Source organism: Drosophila obscura, unplaced genomic scaffold (assembly GCF_018151105.1).
Source record: "Drosophila obscura isolate BZ-5 IFL unplaced genomic scaffold, ASM1815110v1 contig_96, whole genome shotgun sequence".
In the NCBI taxonomy this organism is placed as follows: domain Eukaryota; kingdom Metazoa; phylum Arthropoda; class Insecta; order Diptera; family Drosophilidae; genus Drosophila; species Drosophila obscura.
In genome coordinates, this window is record NW_024542890.1 from 883,896 (window position 1) to 905,142 (window position 21,247).

At 58.5% G+C, this 21,247-nt stretch overlaps 3 protein-coding genes across 3 annotated transcripts; 1 reads left to right on the forward strand and 2 right to left on the reverse strand.

The window, feature by feature from the left end:
- Positions 1 to 48: 48 nt before the first annotated feature.
- LOC111071834 (probable ATP-dependent RNA helicase kurz) lies at positions 49 to 4,166 on the forward strand. Its single transcript, XM_022363364.2, has 5 exons — positions 49 to 270; positions 329 to 532; positions 603 to 3,631; positions 3,703 to 3,905; positions 3,977 to 4,166. Exons 1-5 carry the CDS (start codon positions 196 to 198, stop codon positions 4,096 to 4,098), a joined length of 3,633 nt encoding a protein of 1,210 aa, XP_022219056.2. The 5' UTR covers positions 49 to 195; the 3' UTR covers positions 4,099 to 4,166.
- A 2,350-nt stretch (positions 4,167 to 6,516) lies between these two features.
- Positions 6,517 to 19,210, reverse strand: LOC111071825 (protein pecanex). Its single transcript, XM_041596107.1, is given in 12 exon segments — positions 6,517 to 8,125; positions 8,199 to 8,731; positions 8,769 to 11,378; positions 11,459 to 11,858; positions 11,946 to 12,106; positions 12,196 to 13,743; positions 13,809 to 15,615; positions 15,690 to 15,887; positions 15,889 to 17,147; positions 17,220 to 18,215; positions 18,297 to 18,606; positions 18,675 to 19,210. Coding segments are annotated over 12 exon segments (11,145 nt in total). The 5' UTR covers positions 18,828 to 19,210; the 3' UTR covers positions 6,517 to 6,955.
- A 708-nt stretch (positions 19,211 to 19,918) lies between these two features.
- On the reverse strand, positions 19,919 to 20,585 carry LOC111071901 (histidine-rich glycoprotein). The gene is made up of 2 exons (XM_041596097.1): positions 20,527 to 20,585; positions 19,919 to 20,449 (listed from the first exon to the last, which is right to left on the reverse strand). The coding sequence occupies exons 1-2, from the start codon at positions 20,583 to 20,585 to the stop codon at positions 20,047 to 20,049; spliced, it is 462 nt and encodes a 153-aa protein (XP_041452031.1). The 3' UTR covers positions 19,919 to 20,046.
- Between the last annotated feature and the right edge of the window lie 662 nt (positions 20,586 to 21,247).

The following is a 21,247-nucleotide window of genomic DNA, read 5'->3' on the forward strand; positions in this document are numbered from 1 at the left end:
TGCATCGATAGTATATGTTCTTATCGCCAGAAGCTTGTATCGATCTATCGGTTCAGTGTCATAGCTATTGTCCTACACGTGCAAGAAATTTCGTTTCAATGTTTGAAAAACATTGAACATTAAAACAATAAATCCAGTCTTTTCGACTTATAGCCAAAATATATATTACACATAAATGTTTACTGCGTCATAAAAATGGGCAAAAAAGTTCACAATGCCAAAGCGCGGCAAAATCCACAAACAATTGTGGACAATTCCGCAGCTAAAAAGGTCGAGTATTCCCATCAAAATCACATCACTCGCATTGCTGACTGACCAACCTTTGCAGATACAAATAGATGTGGACTCTGTGGCCGGTGGCAGGGACAGGGGCATCGGTGCTGGCTACGATGAGGCCAATGCCTTGGTGCTGCCCTCACAGAAACGCGCCACCAAGACCATAGTTGAGAAGGCGCAGTATGTGAAAATCCTGACGAAGAAGCAGCGCAAGCACCTGCAGGCGATTGTGGACAAGAAGAAGAAAAAGGAAGGCGTGAGTAAAGCACAGATGCCACAGTCTGTCCCACAATATAAATGTAACATATCCGCCCGTGCACTTGCAGCGCGCCCAGCTGCTGGAAGATTTGGCCACTGTACAGATACCCGACGCTGAGCTGCAGCAGTACACATCCATCAGCCAGGTGCAGACGGTGGGCCTGAAGCGCCTGCAAACTCTGGACGACTACTTGGCCAAGAAGAAGGAGCGGCAGGCTCAGGTGCAGGCCGAGAAAACACCCGGAAGTCGTGTGAATGCCATCAAGGGGGCAGCCAAGCGTAAACTGCTTACCGAGGAGCAGGAGGAGCTTGATGCCAAGCGAAAGAATCCAAATATAGTTGGCCTAAATGCAGACGACGAAGAGGAGAGTGAGAGTGCCTCTTCGAGTGACGATGATGATGAGCCTGCAGCAGAACCTCCATCAGAGCCTGCAGGTGGCCCCACTCCATCGGAAACAGTGCCCATTCCCGTACCGGTGAGCACACCCAAGAGAGAAGGCCCGAAACCCGTTGCTGTTCCTGCCACACCTAAATGCACCCATCAAACAGTTTACGTGCCCGTGAACCGCTTGGACAAAGTGCAGGAGGCGCGTCTGCGCTTGCCCATCCTCGCGGAGGAGCAGCAGGTGATGGAGACGATCAACGAGAATCCCATTGTGATTGTAGCCGGTGCAACGGGCTCCGGAAAGACGACCCAGCTGCCGCAGTTCCTGTACGAGGCGGGCTATGCCCAGCACAAGATGATCGGCGTGACTGAGCCGCGGCGCGTGGCCGCCATAGCCATGTCGAAGCGTGTGGCCCACGAGATGAATCTGTCCGAGCGCGAGGTGTCCTACCTCATCCGTTTCGAGGGCAACGTGAGTCCGGCCACGCGCATCAAGTTCATGACGGACGGCGTCCTGATGAAGGAGATCGAGAGCGACTTCCTGCTCAACAAGTACTCGGTGATTATCCTGGACGAGGCGCACGAGCGCAGCATCTACACGGACATCCTCGTGGGGCTGCTGTCGCGCATAGTTCCCCTGCGCCACAAGCGCGGCAGTCCCCTGAAGCTCATAATCATGTCTGCCACGCTCCGCGTGAGCGACTTCACCGAGAACACGCGGCTGTTCAAGCAGCCCCCGCCGCTGATCAACGTGGAGTGCCGCCAGTTCCCCGTGACCATCCACTTCCAGAAGCGCACCCCCGACGACTACGTGGCGGAGGCATACCGCAAGGCCCTGAAGATACACAACCAGCTGCCCGAGGGCGGCATCCTCATCTTCGTGACTGGCCAGCAGGAGGTCAATCAGCTCGTGCGCAAGCTGCGCCGCACTTTCCCCTATCGTCCCCCCACAACCCAAGGCCAGACAGCGGCAAAGGAGCAGCTACAAGACGAATCTGGGGAGGACCAGCCCAAGGAGCTGGAGCTGGAGTTCGATATGAAGCGTGTGATCCGCAATATCCGAAAGTCCAAGAAGAAGTTCCTCGCGCAGATGTCGCTGCCGAAGATCAACCTGGACGACTACAAGCTGCCCGGCGACGACACCGAGGCGGACATGCACGAGCAGGGGGACTCGGATCACGACTGGGATGACGAGGAGGGTGCCCTGTCCGCAGAGGACCAGGATGACGACGACGGACTGGGAGTCGCAGAGGCGTCCGGCATGCCCTCCGGCCCGAAGCAGCCGCTCTGGGTGCTGCCCCTCTACTCGCTGCTCTCCTCGGAGAAGCAGAACCGAATCTTCCAGCCCGTGCCCGAGGGCTGCCGCCTGTGCGTGGTCAGCACGAATGTGGCCGAGACCTCGCTGACCATTCCCCACGTCAAATACGTCGTAGACTGCGGCCGCCAGAAGACGCGACTCTACGACAAGCTGACCGGCGTCAGCGCCTTCGTGGTCACCTACACGTCCAAGGCCTCGGCGGAGCAGCGGGCTGGCAGGGCGGGCCGCATCAGCGCCGGCCACTGCTACCGGCTGTACTCCAGCTCCGTGTTCGAGCACCAGTTCATGGAATTCGGCCTGCCGGATATCCAGCAGAAGCCCGTCGACGACCTGATGCTGCAGATGCGCGCCATGGGCATCGACCGCGTCGTCCACTTCCCCTTCCCCACGCCGCCCGACCACATCCAGCTGCAAGCCGCCGAGCAGCGTCTCACTGTCCTGGGCGCCCTGAAGGGCTCGCCCGGCGACGCCAAGGATCTGCCTCCGGCAGTGACTCCGCTGGGAAAGATCATCTCCCGCTTCCCGGTGGCCCCGCGCTTCGGCAAGATGCTGGCCCTCTCCCACCAGCAAGGCCTGCTGCCCTACACCGTGTGCCTGGTGGCCGCACTGTCCGTGCAGGAGGTGCTGCAGGAGACGGGCGTGCAGCGGACCGAGGACGTGGCCCCCAGGGCTAACAAGTTCCACGAAAAGCGCCAGCGCTGGGCGGCCAGCGGCAACTTCCAGCTGCTCGGAGATCCCATGGTCCTCCTGCGGGCTGTGGGAGCGGCAGAGTATGCCGGCTCGAGGGGCCAGCTGCCCGAGTTCTGCGCCACCAACGGACTGCGCCAAAAGGCGATCAGCGAGGTGCGCAAGCTGCGCGTCCAGCTGACCAACGAGATCAACCTGAACGTCAGCGGGGTGGAGCTGAGCGTGGATCCCCAGCTGAAGCCGCCCAGCGATGCGCAGGCCCGCTTTCTTCGCCAGATACTGCTGGCGGGCATGGGGGATCGAGTGGCGCGCAAGATGCCGCTGGCCGAGATCCCCGACAAGGAGGAACGGCGACGGCTGAAGTACGCCTACAACTGCGCCGACATGGTCGATCCCGCCTTCCTGCACGCCTCCTCCGTGCTCAAGCAGAAGACGCCCGAGTGGATCATCTACCAGGAGGCGTACGAGCTGCGGCATGATGACTCCGAGAAGATGTTCCTGCGCGGCATCACCGCCATCGAGCCGGAATGGCTGCTCCTCTATGTCCCTCTGCTGTGCAACATGCGCGAGGTGCGCGACGATCCGCCGCCGCGCTTCGAGTCCTCGTCGGGCAAGCTCTTCTGCTTCGTGGAGGCCACGTTCGGCAAGGCTGGCTGGCCGCTCCCTCTATGCGAGATCGAGATGCCGCTCAGCGAGAAAGCCTGCTGGTGAGTGTCCCTCCTGCTGTCCCGTCCATCCAGAATTTCCCCCAGATATTAACCGAGATATGTCCCCGCAGTTACTTTGGCATGTTCCTGCTGGCGGGTGACATCTGTCCCCGGCTGGCCGAGTTCAAGGGCAAGCTGAGGGTCACGCCCGCCACACTCATCAAGAGCTGGTCCAACCTCAACGACAAGGTGCTGCGCTTCAAGCGCGCCCTCATCAACAAGGAGATCCACACCCGCCAGGCCCTGCACGAGCACTGGGCGCGGGATCCGAACTGTGAGTAGCAGCCTCTGCAGGATGTCAGATGCCAATAAATGCATTTCGCTAATTCCTTTGTGTACTTCCAGTCCTGTTGGAGGAGTACCACGGCCTGCTGTACGATGTGGCCCTGAGCGAACTGACTTCCCTGTGGCCACCACTGCCCCAGGCCCAGGCCCAGCCACAGCCACAGCCCCTGCCAACCACCTGAGAACAGACGAGAGAATGGGCTGTTTTGTATAACAAGTTTCATTATATTTTATTTATTTAATTGATGTACATATATATATACCATATATGTATAGTTTTGTGTATATTATATACATAAATATGAAATTTATTTTAAATGAAACTAAAAAAAAAACTGTAATGGGTTGTGAGGGGGGGGGGGGGAGAGAGGAATGGGGGAATATAATCCATTTTCATACATATGCCAGTATGTAGTACATATATACTAGGTATGTACGTATGTATGCATGTGTATATAGAAATATTCACTCTGTGTTCGTATTTGTTTTTTTTTTTTGTATTTTGTTGGGTGTCTGCAAGAGATTTGGCTAATTGATTAGGGTTACACATCCATGTAGTAGTGCATCTCTATGCATCCACATCCATGCGGATCGGATATCGAATATCGTATATCGATCGATCAATTCAGAATTTGGCTGAGAAACGTTAACTTTGTTCACTTTGCTCCACTCCACTCCACTCACTATTTACAGGTACAAGATCTCTCTCTCTCTCTCTCCCTTTCTCTCTTTACGGATCTCTTCGGCTGGAATTGGGTTTAGGATTCTGCGATTGCTGTGCCCAAAGCTCTGCCCTAGTTGATGATATATATTATATGTGTATAGTGGATATATATTTACATATACTATGTATGTATGTATTTAGGTGTAATATAATATAGATAAGAGTGAGTGTTTCATTCTTCCATTGGCTAGTATAATTTAATTTGTAATTGTAATTAATCCCCTTTAATCGGTAATCATCGATCATCGATCATCAATCAGTAGGTGTTTCATGTTCAAGTTTCAGGCTTCCTTCCGTTTGCTATACAACATACAGACATACATATACACGTATATAAATATATATATATGTAGGTACAACTTATGGTTATTATTATATACAGATGCCATCATCCGCCATCCCATCCATCATCATCATCATCCTCCAGAAGGAGGCTAGAGATATGAGTAGGAGCGAAACTTTCAAGGGTTATTCTGGTTACACACACACACACATACTACATTTATATATACAAATCTACATACACATATGCGGTGTGTAGAAAAAATCAGTCTAATATATTAAGGCAACGTGAGAGCTTTCATTCCACTGTCCACTTTCTCCTCCTACCACCTACCCCACCTACTTACTACTCCTTGCTTGCTACCGCCTCGACGCTTACTTACACCTAGGAGTTGTGTGTGTGTGTGTTTTGTTCGCTATACATATGTATGTATATATTTACTATGTGGTCTTGTAACTCGAATCGCTTCACTTCACTTCACTGCACTTCATCCATGATTCCAGCTCCATCTATGCTCAGTGGTTTCCTTAGTTTGTATTTGGGATGATCTTCTCTTCTATCTATTTTGGTACGCTTTGTGTGTGTGTGTGTGGGTGTGTATGGAGTGTGATGGGGAGGGGGAAGTTCTTTAACATTCAAGTTTAAACTATATTTATGCATATTATGTGTATGTATTTTTTATATATATATAAATTCTTTGTTTAGTTTTGCTTAATATCTGTATGAAGTATATATTGGCTAGCAAAGGGGAGAAGAACAACAACAAAAATATATAAAAAAAAAACATACATACTCGTATGTATGTACACGAGTATGAATGTATGTATGTATGTATGAGAAGCATTTGGTTTTTGTTTTTGGGGCTATAACAATTATTAGTTAAATATTTCTTAGAAACTGATTCAATTTCAGGCAAAGATCTTCAATCTTCCCAATGCCTCGGTCTCTGCCTCTGCCTCTTCCACATTTGCGCTCTTCTCTTTTGTGTGTTTGTTGTTTTTGTTTTTGCTATTTGTATGTATATATATATATATATATATTGAATATAGTATGTATATGTTTAGGGTATATGTTCTATATAACTTGTTCGGTAATACTAAAAATGTAATTGTTTGTTGGTATTTCTATAGAATTATTGTTACTCCTGCCACTGCTACATCCTTTCCTTTCCTTTCCATTCCTTTCCATCCCTCCTCTTATGCTCTTAATAATTTCTAGTTAATAATTCATAATCATAATTATTGTAAATTTGTTTGTGCATACATATATACCATATACATACACATGTAGGTATAGTAGTAGTACACATAAGCATATCTAGGGTTAAATAGAGATGTTGGTGAAAAAGCTAATCAAACCTTTGTATATACACACAGGATACAAGGGGGGATACATGGGATACACGCCCATGAATCTCACTCTCTCTCTCCCTGTCCCTGATCCTATCTACACATTATACATATATATATATATATATAATATATATCTATATTCTATCTATATAGTGGGCATACACATACATGCATATGTACTCTATCTATCTATCTATCTATCTATCTATCTATCTATATCTATGTATATATGTATAGTTGTTGTATATATCAAATATGAAGAATACATACTATATATATATATATATATATACACTCGATATCGGTAACCGTTAACCATAATTACACTAAACGCAGTCGTTTTATAAACTTTACTTTGATTTCTTGGAAGTGCTTCTCAATTGTTGTTGTTTCTGTTGCTGTTGACGTTGTCGCATCGATTGCTGGGACTCTTGCTCCTTGCTCCTGGCTCCAAATTCCACACACACACACACACACACTCTCTCTCTCTCTCTCTCTCCCTCTGATATGTATTAAGGGAGTGTCTGTGTGGGGGGAGGGGTCGTGTCTGCTTGGCAAACAAATGCAAATCTTTATAGATATATGTATGTATAGTCATGTGTGTCCACGATCCTTGGTGCATCCCTTAGACTGTTGTCCCGTTCCCGTTATCCATCTCCATCTCCAACTCCAACTCCATTTCATTCTCTTCTCTCTTTGGCTCCTCCGACTGTGCCGCCTTCGTCTCCGCATTGTCCACCGACTCCTTTTGTGGGCTGGGACTCCTCTTCGCTTCTTCCTCTTCTTCTTCGCTTTCCTCTGTGCCCCTTTCTGTGGCAGTGGCTGCGGCTGGGGCTGGGGCAGTGGCCGGGGCAGGTGCAGGGCTTGAGGCAGGAGAGGCTGTTGTGGAAGGTGAGGAGGGTGTGCCACTGGGTGGCATCTCCTCCTCTGGCTTTTCCACAGTCACCTCCTCCCAGTTCCAGTTTCGCCACATCCGGCTCATCCAGTTCCCTATCAGGTTGGTCGGCATGTTCCTCCATCCCCTGCGGCGGCTCCTCTTGCGCCTGGGCCTGGGCCTGGACTTGATCAGCGTCCTCCTGTTCTTGGTGCTCCTGGGCCGCGGCTGCCTCGTCCAGCTTCTGGAGCAGTTCCGGCGACAGCTCTCCAACGTAATCGAATCCCTCGAAGGCGTCCGGTACCGTGGACCCAGAGCCGGCAGCTGCCGCCTGCTTCCGCTTGTCTGCCATGAGCTTCCACATGCTCAGGAGGGTGTTGAAGTTCATCAGGTCGATGGCGGAGTGGGGTCCGGTGGCTGGCCCAGGACCGAGGCCAGGCAGGCCACGGCCGGATGCGGAGGGCGTGCTCTCGTCCTCGGAGCTGCTGCTGCTCACGGCACGGATTTTGGCCTTGTGCGACTTGCTGGAGGAGTCACATGCACCTGCTCCTGCTGCTGTCCCTGCTGCTGCTGTCCCTGCTCCGGCACCTGCACCGGCCGACGAAGACGAACGCCCTCTGATGATGGGGGTGAACCCGGAGAGCTTCAGCAGCATGTTGTACTCGTGGAACTCGCGCTGGATGGAGCTGCGCCGCGAGTTGGCCATCTCATCGGAGCTGCTCACTATCTGGTTGTACTCCCGCAGGCCCAGCTCCTCGACGGGCACGTAGTGCTCCCCGATCTCGACGAGGTACACGCAGCGGTTCACGTGCGAGCGGAAGCGCACGTCCTTGTGGTTGGGCGCCCAGCAGTGGACCACATGGCCCACCATCCCTGCACTGGGCTCCCAGTCCTTCCACGAGAGGCGGCCCCCATTGTTGCGCATCAGTTCGCTCGGCCACACGACGGCTCCAACCACGTCCAGACAGTCGTAGATCTGCAAAGGGGATTGGAGATCAGTACAGTACGCACCTGCACCCCCTGCCACCCCGCCGCTGTCCCTCACTTACCCCCGTTTCGTCCACTATGATCACCTTCTTGAAGATCTCTATGCGCGGCTTCCGAGTCTGCCCGGATCCAATGGCCAATGGTCCCGTTCCCGTTGCCGCTCCCGTACCAGTAGCCGTTCCGGTTCCAGCAGCTGGTGCAACTCCCACTCCCACTCCAGGTGCTGGTACCGCAGTAGGTGCCGTTCCCGACTCGGGAACGTTCAGCGGCGCAGAGGTGAGGCAGATGGGGCCCTTCGTCTTGCGGGGATAGTCCCCCGGCGTGGTTATGATGTTGCCTATGGCCAGTCCAAGGCTGCCCGAGGAAGAGGACAGCTTGCCGCTGCGCGGACTCGGCTCGTGGTCCAGCTGCGTGTGTGGCATGGCCAGCTCCTTGCCCGCCTCCGATCCTCCCGCTGGTCCTTCGCCACTGGCTATGGGCAGGGTGGCCCTTCGCTCGTGATCCCTGCCCCTGCTGCTGCTGCTGCTGCTGGTTCCCATCTGCTGGAGCTGGCTCCTGCCGCGCACCCCTGCTGCTGCTGCTGCTGGCCCTGATGCTGGTGCCGATGGTGGAGCCCAGGCCCAGGCCCAAGCCAGAGCCCGAGCCCGATCCCGAGCTGGAGGTGGCTGTCGCTGCCGTTTCCTGGTCGCGTTCCCGGTTCAGCAGGCCCGCAATGAGGGTGGTCGAGGTGGGCTTGACGGGCATCACGGCCAGGCCGCCGCGCACCACCGCCAGGCTGTCGCTCACGTAGCTGCCGTTGTGGGTGGCGAGGGAGCCCGGCAGCCCGTTGCCGGAGCGGACGCCGTAGTAGCTGTTCACGGTGAGGGTGTTGTACAGCGGGGCAGAGATGAAGACGGGCGCCAGCTCTCCGGACTCGCCGCCCGTGCTGCTGGCGGTGCCAGGAGCAGCCACACCCAGTCCCACGCCCACACCCACACCCACACCGGATCCGGCGGAAGCTCCCACGGCAGTGGCCGTTGAGGTGGCACCCACCACGCTGCCTCCGCTCCCAAAGTTGCAGGTGGCCCCCATCTGGAGGGGATTCTGCTGCTGCTGTTGCTGCAGCTGCTGCTGCTGCTGGGCAGAGTTCTGCTCGAGGGCCGAGCCGGAGCTGCAGCCTTGGCGGCACCGCTCGCGGATGCGGTGCCACCAGCCGAGGACCGTCTGCCGGATGGTCTCCAGCGTGATGGCCCCGCCGATGATCTGGCAGAGCTGGGCGTTGGTGTCCGCGTAGGAGGTGGTCAGGGGCGACACGTAGATGGGGTAGCCGATGGGCTGGTCGCAGCTCGAGTTGATGATGTTGCGCAGGGCCTGCTTGGCGTTCTGTATGCTGCCCCGCTCTGGGTTGCGGTTGCGCAGGTAGATCAGCTCCTGCTGCTGGCCCGCCCACAGGCCGCGGACGCACTCGCGGTTCAGCTTGATCACGCGGAAGCTGAGGAAGCGCTTCGTCAGCCGGATGATGCGGTACTCGTCCGAGCCGTCCTCCATCACGTGGCGCAGGGCCAGCAGGTTGGGCGCGCCGCGCAGCACGGCGCTGCGCCACACCGGATCCGCCTCGTGCGAGATCACCAGCTCCTTGGAGCAGTTGTCGATGGCCTCGTAGAGGGCGTGCGGGTCGAGGAACTCGTCCGGGTTCGTGATGTGGTCCTGCTGCAGCTTGAGCGCCATCTTCACCGCCGGCGCCACCACCGAGTGCAGCAGCTCCATGTCCGCGAAGACCCACTCGTCGCGCGGCGACGTGATCCGGAAGTCGCCCTTGAACAGGGCGTGCAGGCCGTGCAGAAAGAACTCCACCCCCGACATGGAGCTGTGCGAGGCGGTGGCCAGGGAGCGGCGGGCCAGCAGGCCCAGCGCCAGGCACAGGGACACCAGCGGCGCGTCCTTGCCCACGCTGGCCAGCTTCACTTTCAGCGGAGGGACCGGCCTCTCTCTCTCCCGCTCCCTCTCTGCCGTCGTCGCTAGCTCCTCCTTGCGCAGCGTCTTGCCGCTGGGCGTCGTCATGATGCAGGTGGCGCCTCCTGGTCCCTGGAGTCCGGTGCCAGGCGTCACTGCGGCGGTGGTCGTGCTCGTGCTCGTGGTCGTCGCCTTGGCCAGCTTCACGAACACGTTCTGGTCCCTGTAGGTGACGTAGCCGCCGAGCCCGGGCGCACTCTCCGAGGTCTGGCGCGAGATGTTGGCAAAGCTGTGCGATCCGCTCAGCTGATCCCCGCCAGCAACCACTCCCGCACCCGCTCCCGCTCCCGCGGCACTTGCTCCACTTGCACCGCCACCTGCGTCCTGGTTGGCACTTTTCTGGGACTGGGACTGCGACTGGGACTGCGACTGGGCCTGTGTCTGGGTCCTTCCTCCGCCGCTGCGCAGCTGCTGCTGGGACTGCGACTTGGACTGGCCGGGGCCCGTTCCCGCAGAGCCCCCGTGCGAGGAGAGATTCGGCGTGCTCTTCGAGTCGTTGTGGGCGGGCGTTGAGTTGGCCTGAGTCTGTGGCTGTGGCTGATGCGGATGCTGAGGGACTGCCTGCGCTGCAGCTGCAGGGGTGGTTGGCGGGGGCGCCGCTGCTGCGGCTGCTGCTGCTGGGGCTGCTGCTGTTGCTGGTGTGGCCATGGAGGAGGAGGAGGCGGTGGCCGCATCTCGGCGCATGTCCACGCAGTAGTTGATCCACTTGAGGTACACGTAGCAGAAGCTGGAGCGCGTGATGCCGACGGCGCGGAAGTCAAAGTCCTCGTCCAGGTTGAAGTTGAAGACGGGATCGAGGTCGACGAACTGGCGGCCCAGCGTGTGCTGCAGCGCGTCCTGGATGGGGCCCGAGGCCAGCCACTGCTCCAGCTTGGGGTTCCGCACCACGTAGTAGATGATGCTCTTGATGTAGTAGGTGATGAGCACCTTGCGGTACTCGAACACCTGGAGGGTGGCGCTGGCCAGGTTGTCCGATATGGAGTAGCCCTCGATGACGTACTGGGCGGCGACCACCTGCCACGCGAGCCAGCGGGTCGAGAACATGGCGTTGGCGCTGAGCAGGCGCGGCAGGTGGCCGGGGTCGCAGCAGCAGCAGCCGTCGTTGTCCTCCACATCCTCGGTGATGGCCTCCACCTCCCGCTGCTGGCAGTAGGTGCCCCGGAACTCCAGTCCGCGCATCTGGAACGTGCACAGGCCGTTGCCCAGCTCGATGATGTGCACCAGACAGTTGAGATCATCCGAGGCGAGCACTGCAAAGGGCCACAGAGATTCCAGTTAGAGAGAGAGGAGAGCGGGGGCACGGGGGCACGGGGACACGGGGGCCACTTACCGAAACAATCGCCTTGATTGACATTCCCCCAGCGACCCATGAGCAGGTCCCCGCAGAGGGAGTGCTGCAGGGAGCGGGTGAGGTGCTCGTAGAAGATGCTGTTCAGATTGTTGTCGTCCGCCCCCAGGTCGCGCTCCAGCTGCGAGCTGAGCCGCGTGTTGGAGTGGTCGATGCGGCGCGTGTTGTAGTCCCGCTCCCAGAACTTGATCGGGCGCACGTACGAGGTGAGGAAGATGGCGCTGCCCAGGAACGGATTGAGCGGCGTCGACAGCAGCGCCGAGATGCCCGCCTGCAGGAAGAGCATCGCCGAGTGGGGCACACTGAATGGCTGGGCGAAGGCGTGGAACGCAGAGCCCCACGTTATCTGCCAGGGCGCGATGTAGGTGACAATGAACTGCAGCTGCAAGCCCAACAGAACAAAAAGAGAGGGAGGCAGTTAAGGTTAAGAGGTTAAGGTTAAGGTTTCTCCTTCCCTTGCTGCTCTCACCTTTAGCAGAAAGTCACAGCACTTGCGGAAGGCCAGCGACACGAAGAAGTAGTCGATGATGAAGGTCTCTGTGGCCATGGCAAAGTCAATGCGGAACAGCAGCACCGTGAAGATGATGATCAGGTATTGGTTTGTCGGATCCGAGTACGCGTTCCTCACAACTACAAAGGGGGGAGAGAGAGGGAGAGAGAGACACACAGATTAGAGAGAGATGGATGATGCACGGAGAATGGAGGATGGGAGTACTCACATTTTAGGGCGCAAATGGAGACGATGAGGGTGCCCCAGGGCAGGCCGAACTTCTCGACAATCAGCTGGGAGTCGGCGGTGAGCGAGGAGATGGCCAGCAGGGGGAAGAGCACATTGCGCTCGAGCACACTCAGGTAGATGTAGAGCTTCTCGAACCACATGATCTTCGGGGCATTGGTCACCTCGAACTGGCCGAACTCCCGCTGCCGAAGCAGAGGGCGGGCGAAGCAGAGCCAGGGCATGTGCTTGCGCATCTGGGGCACGGCGTAGTGGAGCAGGAAGCCCAGCACGCCGATGAACACGTACAGCACCACGTTGAGGTCCGGCTGGAGCACCGTGAACACGGTGCTGCAGTGCAGCCCCAGGACACTGACCCCCAGCAGCGTCATCACGACCAGGTCGTTCTTCAGTCGCGTCGTCACCGTCGCCTGCAGCTTCCTTGGCAGCGGATCGGGCAGGTCGTTCCCGCTGCCACTGCCGCTGCCACTGCCACTTCCGCTGCTGTTGCTCCGGCCGCCGCCGCTGCTGCTGCTGCTCCTGTCGCTGGCCTCCGTGTTGCAGTTGGTGGGTTGCTGCTGCTCCTGCTGCTGCTGCTGCTGCTGGTGCTTCCCCTCGCCATGTGTCGTCGTCTGGTGGTCTCCATCCTCAGCATCCTCTCCCTCCACTTCCCTGCCCGTCGCCGTGCCAGCCCCAGCGGTCAGGGTGGACATGTCTGCGGGATTGGTGGCCGACGATGAAGACATTTTGTCCTCGGCCTCCTCCGCTGTGGCAAGCTTTGGCTCGTGGCACTGCGAGTCCCTCATTTCATGCTCCTGCTGGGGCATATCTTGATCCTGATCCTGCTGCTGCTGCTGCTGCTGCTGAAGGCCTTCCCTAGGAGCTGCATCTGCCTCTGTCTCCGCCTCGTTGCCGGCCTCGCCTTGTGCTATCGAGGCACACGAACTGGAAGCGGTGATGGCCCGCTTGCTGCTGCTCCCGATCTGCTGGCTGCTGCCCAGTGAGGAGGCCTTCGACTTGCTCTGCATTTCCTGCTCCTGCTCCTGCTCCTCATCCAGCTCCTGCTGCTGCTGTTGCTGCTGCGGATCATCCGCCTCATCCGGCTGCTTGTCAAGCGTGCTCAGCTCGAACTGCTCCTCGTGCGGCGGCTCCTCCTCCCTTGCCTTTGCTTTGTCCTCCGCTTGCTGTCTCTTCCGCTTGGGTGTGCTGGTGGGCAGCTGGATGGCGGTGGCGGTGGCGGTGCCAGCAGTGGGCGCAGCATTGGGCGCAGCAGTGTGGACATGGCTCAGCTCCTGCTCCTCCGGCTGCTGCTCGTCATCGTCGTCGTCGTCGTCATCGCGATACGTGCTGACGATGCAGGTCTTGATGAGGCGCCACAGGTGGCTGAAGTCGCTGGCGCAGCGCGACAGATGGTAGCCCAGGGGGATGAGCATGGCGCAGAATATCGAGAACAGGATGTACTGGGTGCCGCGCTGCTCGTCCAGCGCCCCGTACAGGGGTCCGTACAGGAGCATGAGGGCCAGGACGGAGCGCACGACGCACAGAAAGGAACCTTGAATAAGAGAGGATTAAAGTGAGAGCGGGGCTAGGGGTAGGGGTAGGGTGGGGGCTACTTACCGAGCAGACTGCTGGCCGCATTCCCGCCAAAGACGTGCATGTCGACCTGCTCCAGGAGGTACATGAGGAAGGTGTTGATTTGGGGGCACAGCCCCACCGAGAAGATGATGGGGAAGCACAGCAGCAGGACGTACAGCGTCTGCAGCAGCAGCCCGACCAGGTCCGCGGGCGAGTAGTGGACCCCGAAGAAGGTGAGCGGGTCGGGCGGCCGCGCGACGTAGTCCGTGTCGAGGCGCTTCAGCAGCAGCAGCAGGCCCCCGCACAGGCAGAAGTAGATGGCGCGGGAGTAGGCCACCGTCTTGTTGAAGCCGTGAACCGGCGAGGCCGCGTCCGGCTGGACGCTCTTCACGAGCGAGTACTGGGCGCCAGCGATCACCGAGCAGAAGAGCAGGGCGCACAGATCCTTGTAGTGGTCGTGCTGGAGGATGGCCGCCCCCAGGCAGGCGACCAGGGTGCACAGCACGCTGGCCAGGAGCACGTGCAGCCAGTGGAGGTCGCGGTCGAAGAGCGCCAGCAGCTCCAGCCGGTCCATGGCGATCTTGAACTCGCGCTCCTGGCCGAACCAATTGAAGCGGTACTTGTAGAAGCTCTTCGGGGCAGCCGGCTTCTCCGCCGCGGACAGCAGGCAGGCGGGCCGCCAGTAGTCGCAGTAGGGCGCAAAGTGCCCGTCCACGTTCAGCATCGGCTGGCTCATGTGGCCGATGTGGCTGATCTGGTTGCTGGGGTGGTTGGACAGGCCCAGGGCCTGGAGCACACCGCCGCCACCACCTGCGCCGCCGCCTCCGCCACCTCCTCCTCCTCCTCCCATGCCGCCGCCGCCAGATGCGCCCACTCCAGAGGCAGCTTCGTGGAGGCTGGCATTGGCCGCGACGGCGTCGTGCAACTGCTGGAGCGCATCGCTCCGGATCACGTTGATCAGCCCCTGCACGGAGAAGGCGGTGGTGGAGGCGTGCCGCGAGGAGGGGCCGCCGCCCATGAGCATGCCCAGGGTGGTGCCGGGCTGCGGCTGCGGCAGCGGCAGCGGCTGCGAGCTGCACGAGGAGGAGGCGTTGGTCACCTGCGAGTGGGAGTGCGAGTGCGTGTTGGAGTTGGCCTCGGCGGCGGCCGCCAGCTGCTCGCACATGAGCTTCGCGTCCAGCCGCAGCTTGTCGCGCGCGAGGGCCCGCTCGATGTGGGTCATGTGCTCCACGGAGCTGGCCGCCGGGTAGGTGCCCTGGAGGGCCTGGATGGCGTCCTGGTAGAACTGAAAGTGGGCGCTGGACATGTTCGGCGGCACGAGGCTGCTGCTGGCCGGGATGGGGGTGCCGTCCGAGGAGATGCCCGCGATGGGCCGCCCGCGCTCGTCCACAGCCCCGCCGTGCATCAGCCAGAGCATCTTGTGGATGTCCGCCGTGAGGCTGTCCGTCAGGCTGATGCTGTGCGTCGAGTTCGATGAGGAGGAGTTGCGCGAGGCGGCGGCCGCCTGCAGCTTCGACTGCGACTTGACCAGGGACATCGTTGGCTCGTTGCCGGCCATCGGGCCCGCGGCGTCGTGTTGCTCCGACCCCAGTCCCAGGCCCAGTCCCACGAGGCGGCGGCGTCGCAGCTCGTCCACCTCCCGGTACTTGACCACCTTGGGTATGGCCCCCAGGCTCTTGGCCGCCATCTTCGAGGTGCAGGGCTGCTCCTCGTCCAGCTCCAGGACACTCGCCTGCTGATGATGCTCCATGCCCATGCCGGCCAGCAGCTGGTCCTTCGAGCTGGCACTCACCTGCTCGCAGTCGCTGGAGGGACAGCCCGAGTCCGCCTCGCTGCGTATGGGCATGGGCTGGCCGGCTGGATGCGGAGGCGGATGGGCTGGATGGCCCTGAGCCGCCGACAGATGCCCCAACGACGTCGCACATCCAGAGGCGGAGGCGGAGAGGAGGAGGTGCCCCCACCGGGCTGGGTGAGCTCTTGGCGCAGAATCTTGTCCGCCACGATCTCCCGCAGCGTGGCCTGCTGCCGGTTGCGCTCGCTGAGCAGCGGCGACCGGGAGCCCGTGTTGTTGTCCGTCTCCTCGTCCTCGTCGTCGCCAGCAGTGGCTCCTGCTCCTACACGCCAATCCCAGTCCCATTCCCAGTCCCTCCGCTGGAGCCAGTTTACGGTGGAAATGGTGGTGATGGTGATGATGGTGCTGGTGGTGCTGCGAGGAGGAGGAGCCAGAGGCAGAGGCAGAGATGTCGCAGCCCTTGAGGTGATCGTCCAGCTGGCTGTGCGTCTGCTGCAGCTCCGTGAGTATGTGCTCCAGGTTGTCGTCGAAGTCCTTGAAGACATCATCATCGTCGTCCGCCAGGATCCCGCCCACATCCGACTCGGCGCTGCGGTGGGTCTGGCTGCAGCCGAGGGCGCGGGTCCGTCGCCTAATTGGCACGTCGTCCAGCTCGTCGTCATCGCATTCGGCATTATCGTTGCCATGGCCATGCCCATGGCCATTCTCCTGCCGATGCCGATGCACATGTCCTGGCTGCTGCTGCTCCTCGTGGCCGATCTTCTCGCTCTCCGAATGCTCCACTATGGGGTAGACGGGGGCGTCGCCGGAGAGGAGGGCTGTCGTGGATCCGCAGGCACTTGAGCTGCCAAAGAAGAGACTGCTGCAGGTGCTTCCTCCTGCCGCTCCTCCGCTTGGTGCTCCTCCCGCTGGGTGGCCAGCGTCCGCATAGCCCTGCGAGGTGTAGAGGTTCAGGTGCTGGTTCCGGACGAGGCTCTTGCTCGGCGGGGGCAGCGGATTCCGCATCTGCTGCTGGCCCGAGATGGCCTCCACGCTGTTGGGATGCGGACTCAGGTTGGACACCGACGGCTGCGGACAGAGAACTTCGAGGGCGGTGCTCTTGATCCTCCGCACGCCGCCCGTCTGCTGGCCCCCACCACTGCCTCCGCCGCCTCCTCCTACTCCGGCAGTCGCTCCTGCGGACGAGTGGCCCGCTCCTCCTCCACCCGAGAGCAGGGCCGACTTGGAGGCCTGTCCGCTGTACTTGGGATGGTAGCTGGTGGCATTGGAATGTCGTCGTCCCTTCATACCCGCAGCAGATCCACCGGCGGCCACTCCGCCAGACCCACCTGCGACTCCTCCGCTTCCGGTGGATCCTCGAGTGGGATCGGGCGGAGCAACACCCCCACCCGCCAGCTGGAGCGCCGACATGGTGCTGGTGGGGTCCTTGCGGATGATGGCCCCGCCGCCCAGGTGGTGGTGCAGGTGGTGATGATGGTGGTAGCGATGGTGCAGGTGGGAGCGGCGGAACGTCGGCAGGTGCGGCTGCTCGATGCCCAGATCCGATTTGGTATAGCTGTCGTCCTCCAGGTACACATCCGACGAGGAATCTGCAACGAGGGGATCACACATTGGATTAGCGATTAGCGATTAGGGATTGGGGATGAGGGATGAGGGCCTACCTAGTATCCAGGACTGGAGGGCACGGGTGCAGGCGTCGGACACTCCGCCGCTGCCCAAGTTGCGGGCCAGGCCCAGCTCCATGTCCTCGACGTCGTTGGGGCCACTGTTGCCGCCGATCACGGCCAGGGCGCCAATGCTGCTGGCCGCGTTCTGGTGCTGGTGCTGGAGGATGGGCTGGAAGAGGCCGCCGCCGCCGCGGCTCTGGTGGCTTTGGTGCTTCAGGCGCTCGTCGTGGGTCTCGGAGCTGCGGTGCCGCTGCAGGCGCGACGATCGGCCCGGATTGGAGCCGGGATTGGCGTGTGGGGCAATCACCACCACCGCTGTAGAGGCGCCAGCGGTGTCTCCGCCTCCGCCTCCGCCGCCACCTCCAGTTCCAGCTCCAGCTGGGGTGCTGGCTATGAAATGCTGGCGGGAACTGCAACTGCCGCTGGCCTGGCCACGGGCCTTGCCCGCCGGCTGCGAGTGCAGGAAGGAGGGGGCAGCTGTGGCTATCGTGTCCGACTGGTTGCGCAACAGCCTGTGGTCGTGGGAGATGGTGGCGGCGGCTGCCGCGGCGTCCAGGCTGCTCTGGCGCTCCAGGCGACGTCGGTGGCGGCGACTGAAGACCTCGGAGCACTTGCGGGAGAGGTGCCCCGTGCGGATGTTCGTGGGAGCGGACACTCCTCCGCCAGCTGCTAGGGCTACAGCTCCGCATCCGGATCGTGGCACCATGCTGCTGCTGTCGCCGCCGCTGCTGGCACCGCCGTCGGCGCTACCAGCACTGCTTCCGGCCGCCTCCACCACCTCGGGATAGACGGTGAGGTATTTGCTAAAGAGATCTGCCTGGACTGCGGCACTGGTGGCGGCGCTGGCGCTCCGAATTGATTTTGTGACGCTGGCGGAGCCGGCCAGAGACTGCTGGTCCTGCTGGCTGCCGCCTGACAGCATGGATGGGGCATAGAACATGAGCTCGATGGACTCTGAGCTGTTCTTGCGATGCACATCGACCTTGAGATCTGCAAGCAAACGACAAGGTTGAGCCAAAGTTGAGTCCGATGTGGTGCTGTGGTGCGTGGTGGGTGCGTGCTGGGACTCACCAATGATACTATTCACGTTGTCAATGGACATGATGCTGTTCTCCTCGCTCGCCTCATTGATGGCCTGTTCGACGGAGATGCGCGAGCCGCCAGGCCGTATTACCTTCATTTCGATGCCACCTTCGTCGTCGTGCCGGGGCTCCGTCTCCTTGGTCACCTTGAAGAACTGGCTCTTCAGGTTCACCTCGGACATGGTCTGCGCCCGATCGTACAGCCGGTGCAGGGCCAGGTTGGCCAGCTTCACCATCAGAATGGTGAGGCTGGTGATCACGCAGTACAGGCACCATGTCAGCCAAGTGCTCGGGAAATACTACAGAGACGGAATGCGGAGGAGTACAGATGTGGAGAACAGTTCAAGGCCATTCTTTGGAGACTTACCAAGTACGCCACAAAGGGCGAACAGACCAGATACAGCCAGAGATACAGGTGCACCACGTTGCAGAAGACGCCCTGATGCGGATCGTAGAAGTAGCCGCCGGTCAGCGAGGCCCACACGCCTTGGCGCAGTATCTCCAAGGTCTGCGAACCCATGGTGGCCTATACTGCATCTCTATTGTTCCCCGCACAGCTTCGCCAGTGGGCTGTAGCTGCGGCTGCGGCTGGTGCTGAGGTACGCCTGGGGCGGGGCCGGGGCCTGCCTGGGCCGGTTACAGGGTCGGGTATCCACACTGAGCCGTCCCTGGTCGCTGGTCGTTGAAAGCGGATATGGATGTGGCTGCAGCTGCAACTACAACTGCAACTGCGCCTGCAACTGCGACTGCGACGGTGCTAGCTGTCACTGTTGTTGTTGTTGATGTATGTATGGGGATGCGGATGCTCTTTCGTCGATTTCCTTAGTCAGAATTCGTCAGAAGTCTGTTTGTTTGTTGGTTTTCCTGATTAAGCAGGGGGCAGGGCTGGCACTGCCACTGTCACTGGCACTGGCAGGAGGGCTGGCAAGCAAGGGGATGGCTGATGGCTGGCTGGCTGGCTGGAACGGCACTTGAATGGGCACGGGGACGAAGGCGTTGCTGTGGTTGCCTTGGAGAGGGGGGAAAGCGAATGCAATGCTGATACTGGTGCTATGGTGCTATGGAGCTATGGCCGGGGGCTCCGCTGGACGAGGATGATGACAACGGCTCAAACGCGAATGTGAAATGCAGCAGCGAACGAACAAAATCAAAAATCTCATCCAATCTTGTAATTTTTTCTTTTGTTTTACTTTTCTTTTCTTTTTTCGCAAAGTATTAGAGGTGGCAAACTATCGATGGCAAGTGCTGTGCTGCTGCTGCTGCTGCTTCTGCTTCCCGTTGTTATTATTGCTGTTGTTGCTCCATCGAGTGATTTCTCATATCTTGTCTGATAGCTAGAGGTGGGGCGCATATGCATATGCCGACGGACGACAACTGGTTGCTATCGATAGAAGAGCATTGCATTGCGATACAAGCAGAGCAGCCAACTATCGCTTTCGCTATTTGTGCGCTCCAACCTATCGAACTGTTATCAAAATCAAATTAAAAAATATTCATTTATTTAATCCGTTATGTATTGATCGTCGCCATAGCCACACTTAATCTGCGTTCTAAACTATAAAAAAAAATACAAAAAAAAAAAGCAAATACAAATATTGCAGGCTAGAACTAATTAAATCACAAATGAGAAACCCGAAAAGCATCTAGGGCGCGCTTAGTTTATTTTGGTTTTGGTTCACGTAAAGATCAGTCTGTGGGTGGCGCTGTGGGTCCCGGCACTCGGTGCAGGCGCCGCATAGTCAGCGCTCCTCACTGCTGCTCGCGTCGCCGCCGATAAAGTCGTCCCGTCCCTTGTGCTCGTAGTTGTGGTGGTGGTGGATGTGCTCCTCTTCCTCCTCTTCCACCTCCGGCACCTCCACTGGCACCGCGTGGTGGTTCTGGTGCTGGTGCTGGTACTCATGGTGGTCGTGGTGGTCGTGATGGTCGTGGTGGTCGTGGTGGTCGTGCTTCTCGTGATGGTGTACCAGCTCCTTGGTCTGGTGGATCTGGATGGGACGATGGTCCTCGTGGATGACCTTCTTCTCCTCCTTCAGAACGAGGGGCTTGTGGTGGTGGTGCACGTGTTTCACCACCGTGTGGATGTGCTTCTCGATTTTCTTGTGAATCGGCACGTGTATCACAATCTTCTTCTTCTTCTGTTGGCTACTGCAAGTAGGGAGTGATAGGTGAGTGCCCCTTCGAGCCCGGCCCCCCAGCCCCCATCCGGCTTCGATATATACCCGGCATTCGTTTCCTGAACACACACAAAGAGCAGAACCATCGCTATCACGACAGCCATCCTCAGAAGCTGCAAAGAAAGAGCGTTATAATCCTTTGTCCTTTGTCCTCCGTGCGATCTCCCGATCTCTCGATCTCTGGCTTACCACGCTACGATTATCCATGCCGCTTGATTTTTGTTCCGAATGCGGCGTTGAAGACTCTGACGATGTGCCCGCTGCGAAGGCTCCAAGTGCTCTGGTTGCTGGCCCCATGCAACTATTTAATTTATATATTACCCGTCAGCCCGTCAGCCGATGGGGCTGGGCTGGAATGTGGCGTTGGGCTGGAGGAATGCCCGGCGCCAGTTGGTTTCGCTTCCGTGCCGCAGCACCGAACCAACATCCAAGCTATGCCTATCGCTATGGCTGCGGCTAGGGTGGTATGGGGGTATGGTTAGGCGCATGCGCACGCGCACGCGTCGCGATCCACTAAAACCCACAAATTCCATTGTAGATGTGGCCGTGTCATGGATTGTGGGTGGTTTCTCGCCACTGCAGATTCCTCAAAGCGGTCTGGCCGCACTCCGCTGACACCCTACCACTCGAGGAGAGCGATCCCCGGCTCTCCGATGGGATCTTCAACCAGAAATGTCAGATTATATCAGCATGGATATGGGGATGGGACTCGGATTCAGTGCCCTGCAAATAACGTCACAGGGCATGGGGGATTCGGTGAAGTTGT

Coding starts and splice junctions, on each gene's coding strand:
- LOC111071834 (XM_022363364.2), top strand. CDS start 196: ATGGGCAAAAAAGTTCACAATGCCAAAGCGCGGCAAAATCCACAAACA. Junction 271..328: donor ACAATTCCGCAGCTAAAAAG/GTCGAGTATTCC, acceptor CAACCTTTGCAG/ATACAAATAGATGTGGACTC. Junction 3,906..3,976: donor CTGGGCGCGGGATCCGAACT/GTGAGTAGCAGC, acceptor GTGTACTTCCAG/TCCTGTTGGAGGAGTACCAC.
- LOC111071901 (XM_041596097.1), bottom strand. CDS start 20,585: ATGGCTGTCGTGATAGCGATGGTTCTGCTCTTTGTGTGTGTTCAGGAA. Junction 20,450..20,526: donor GTTCAGGAAACGAATGCCGG/GTATATATCGAA, acceptor TACTTGCAGTAG/CCAACAGAAGAAGAAGAAGA.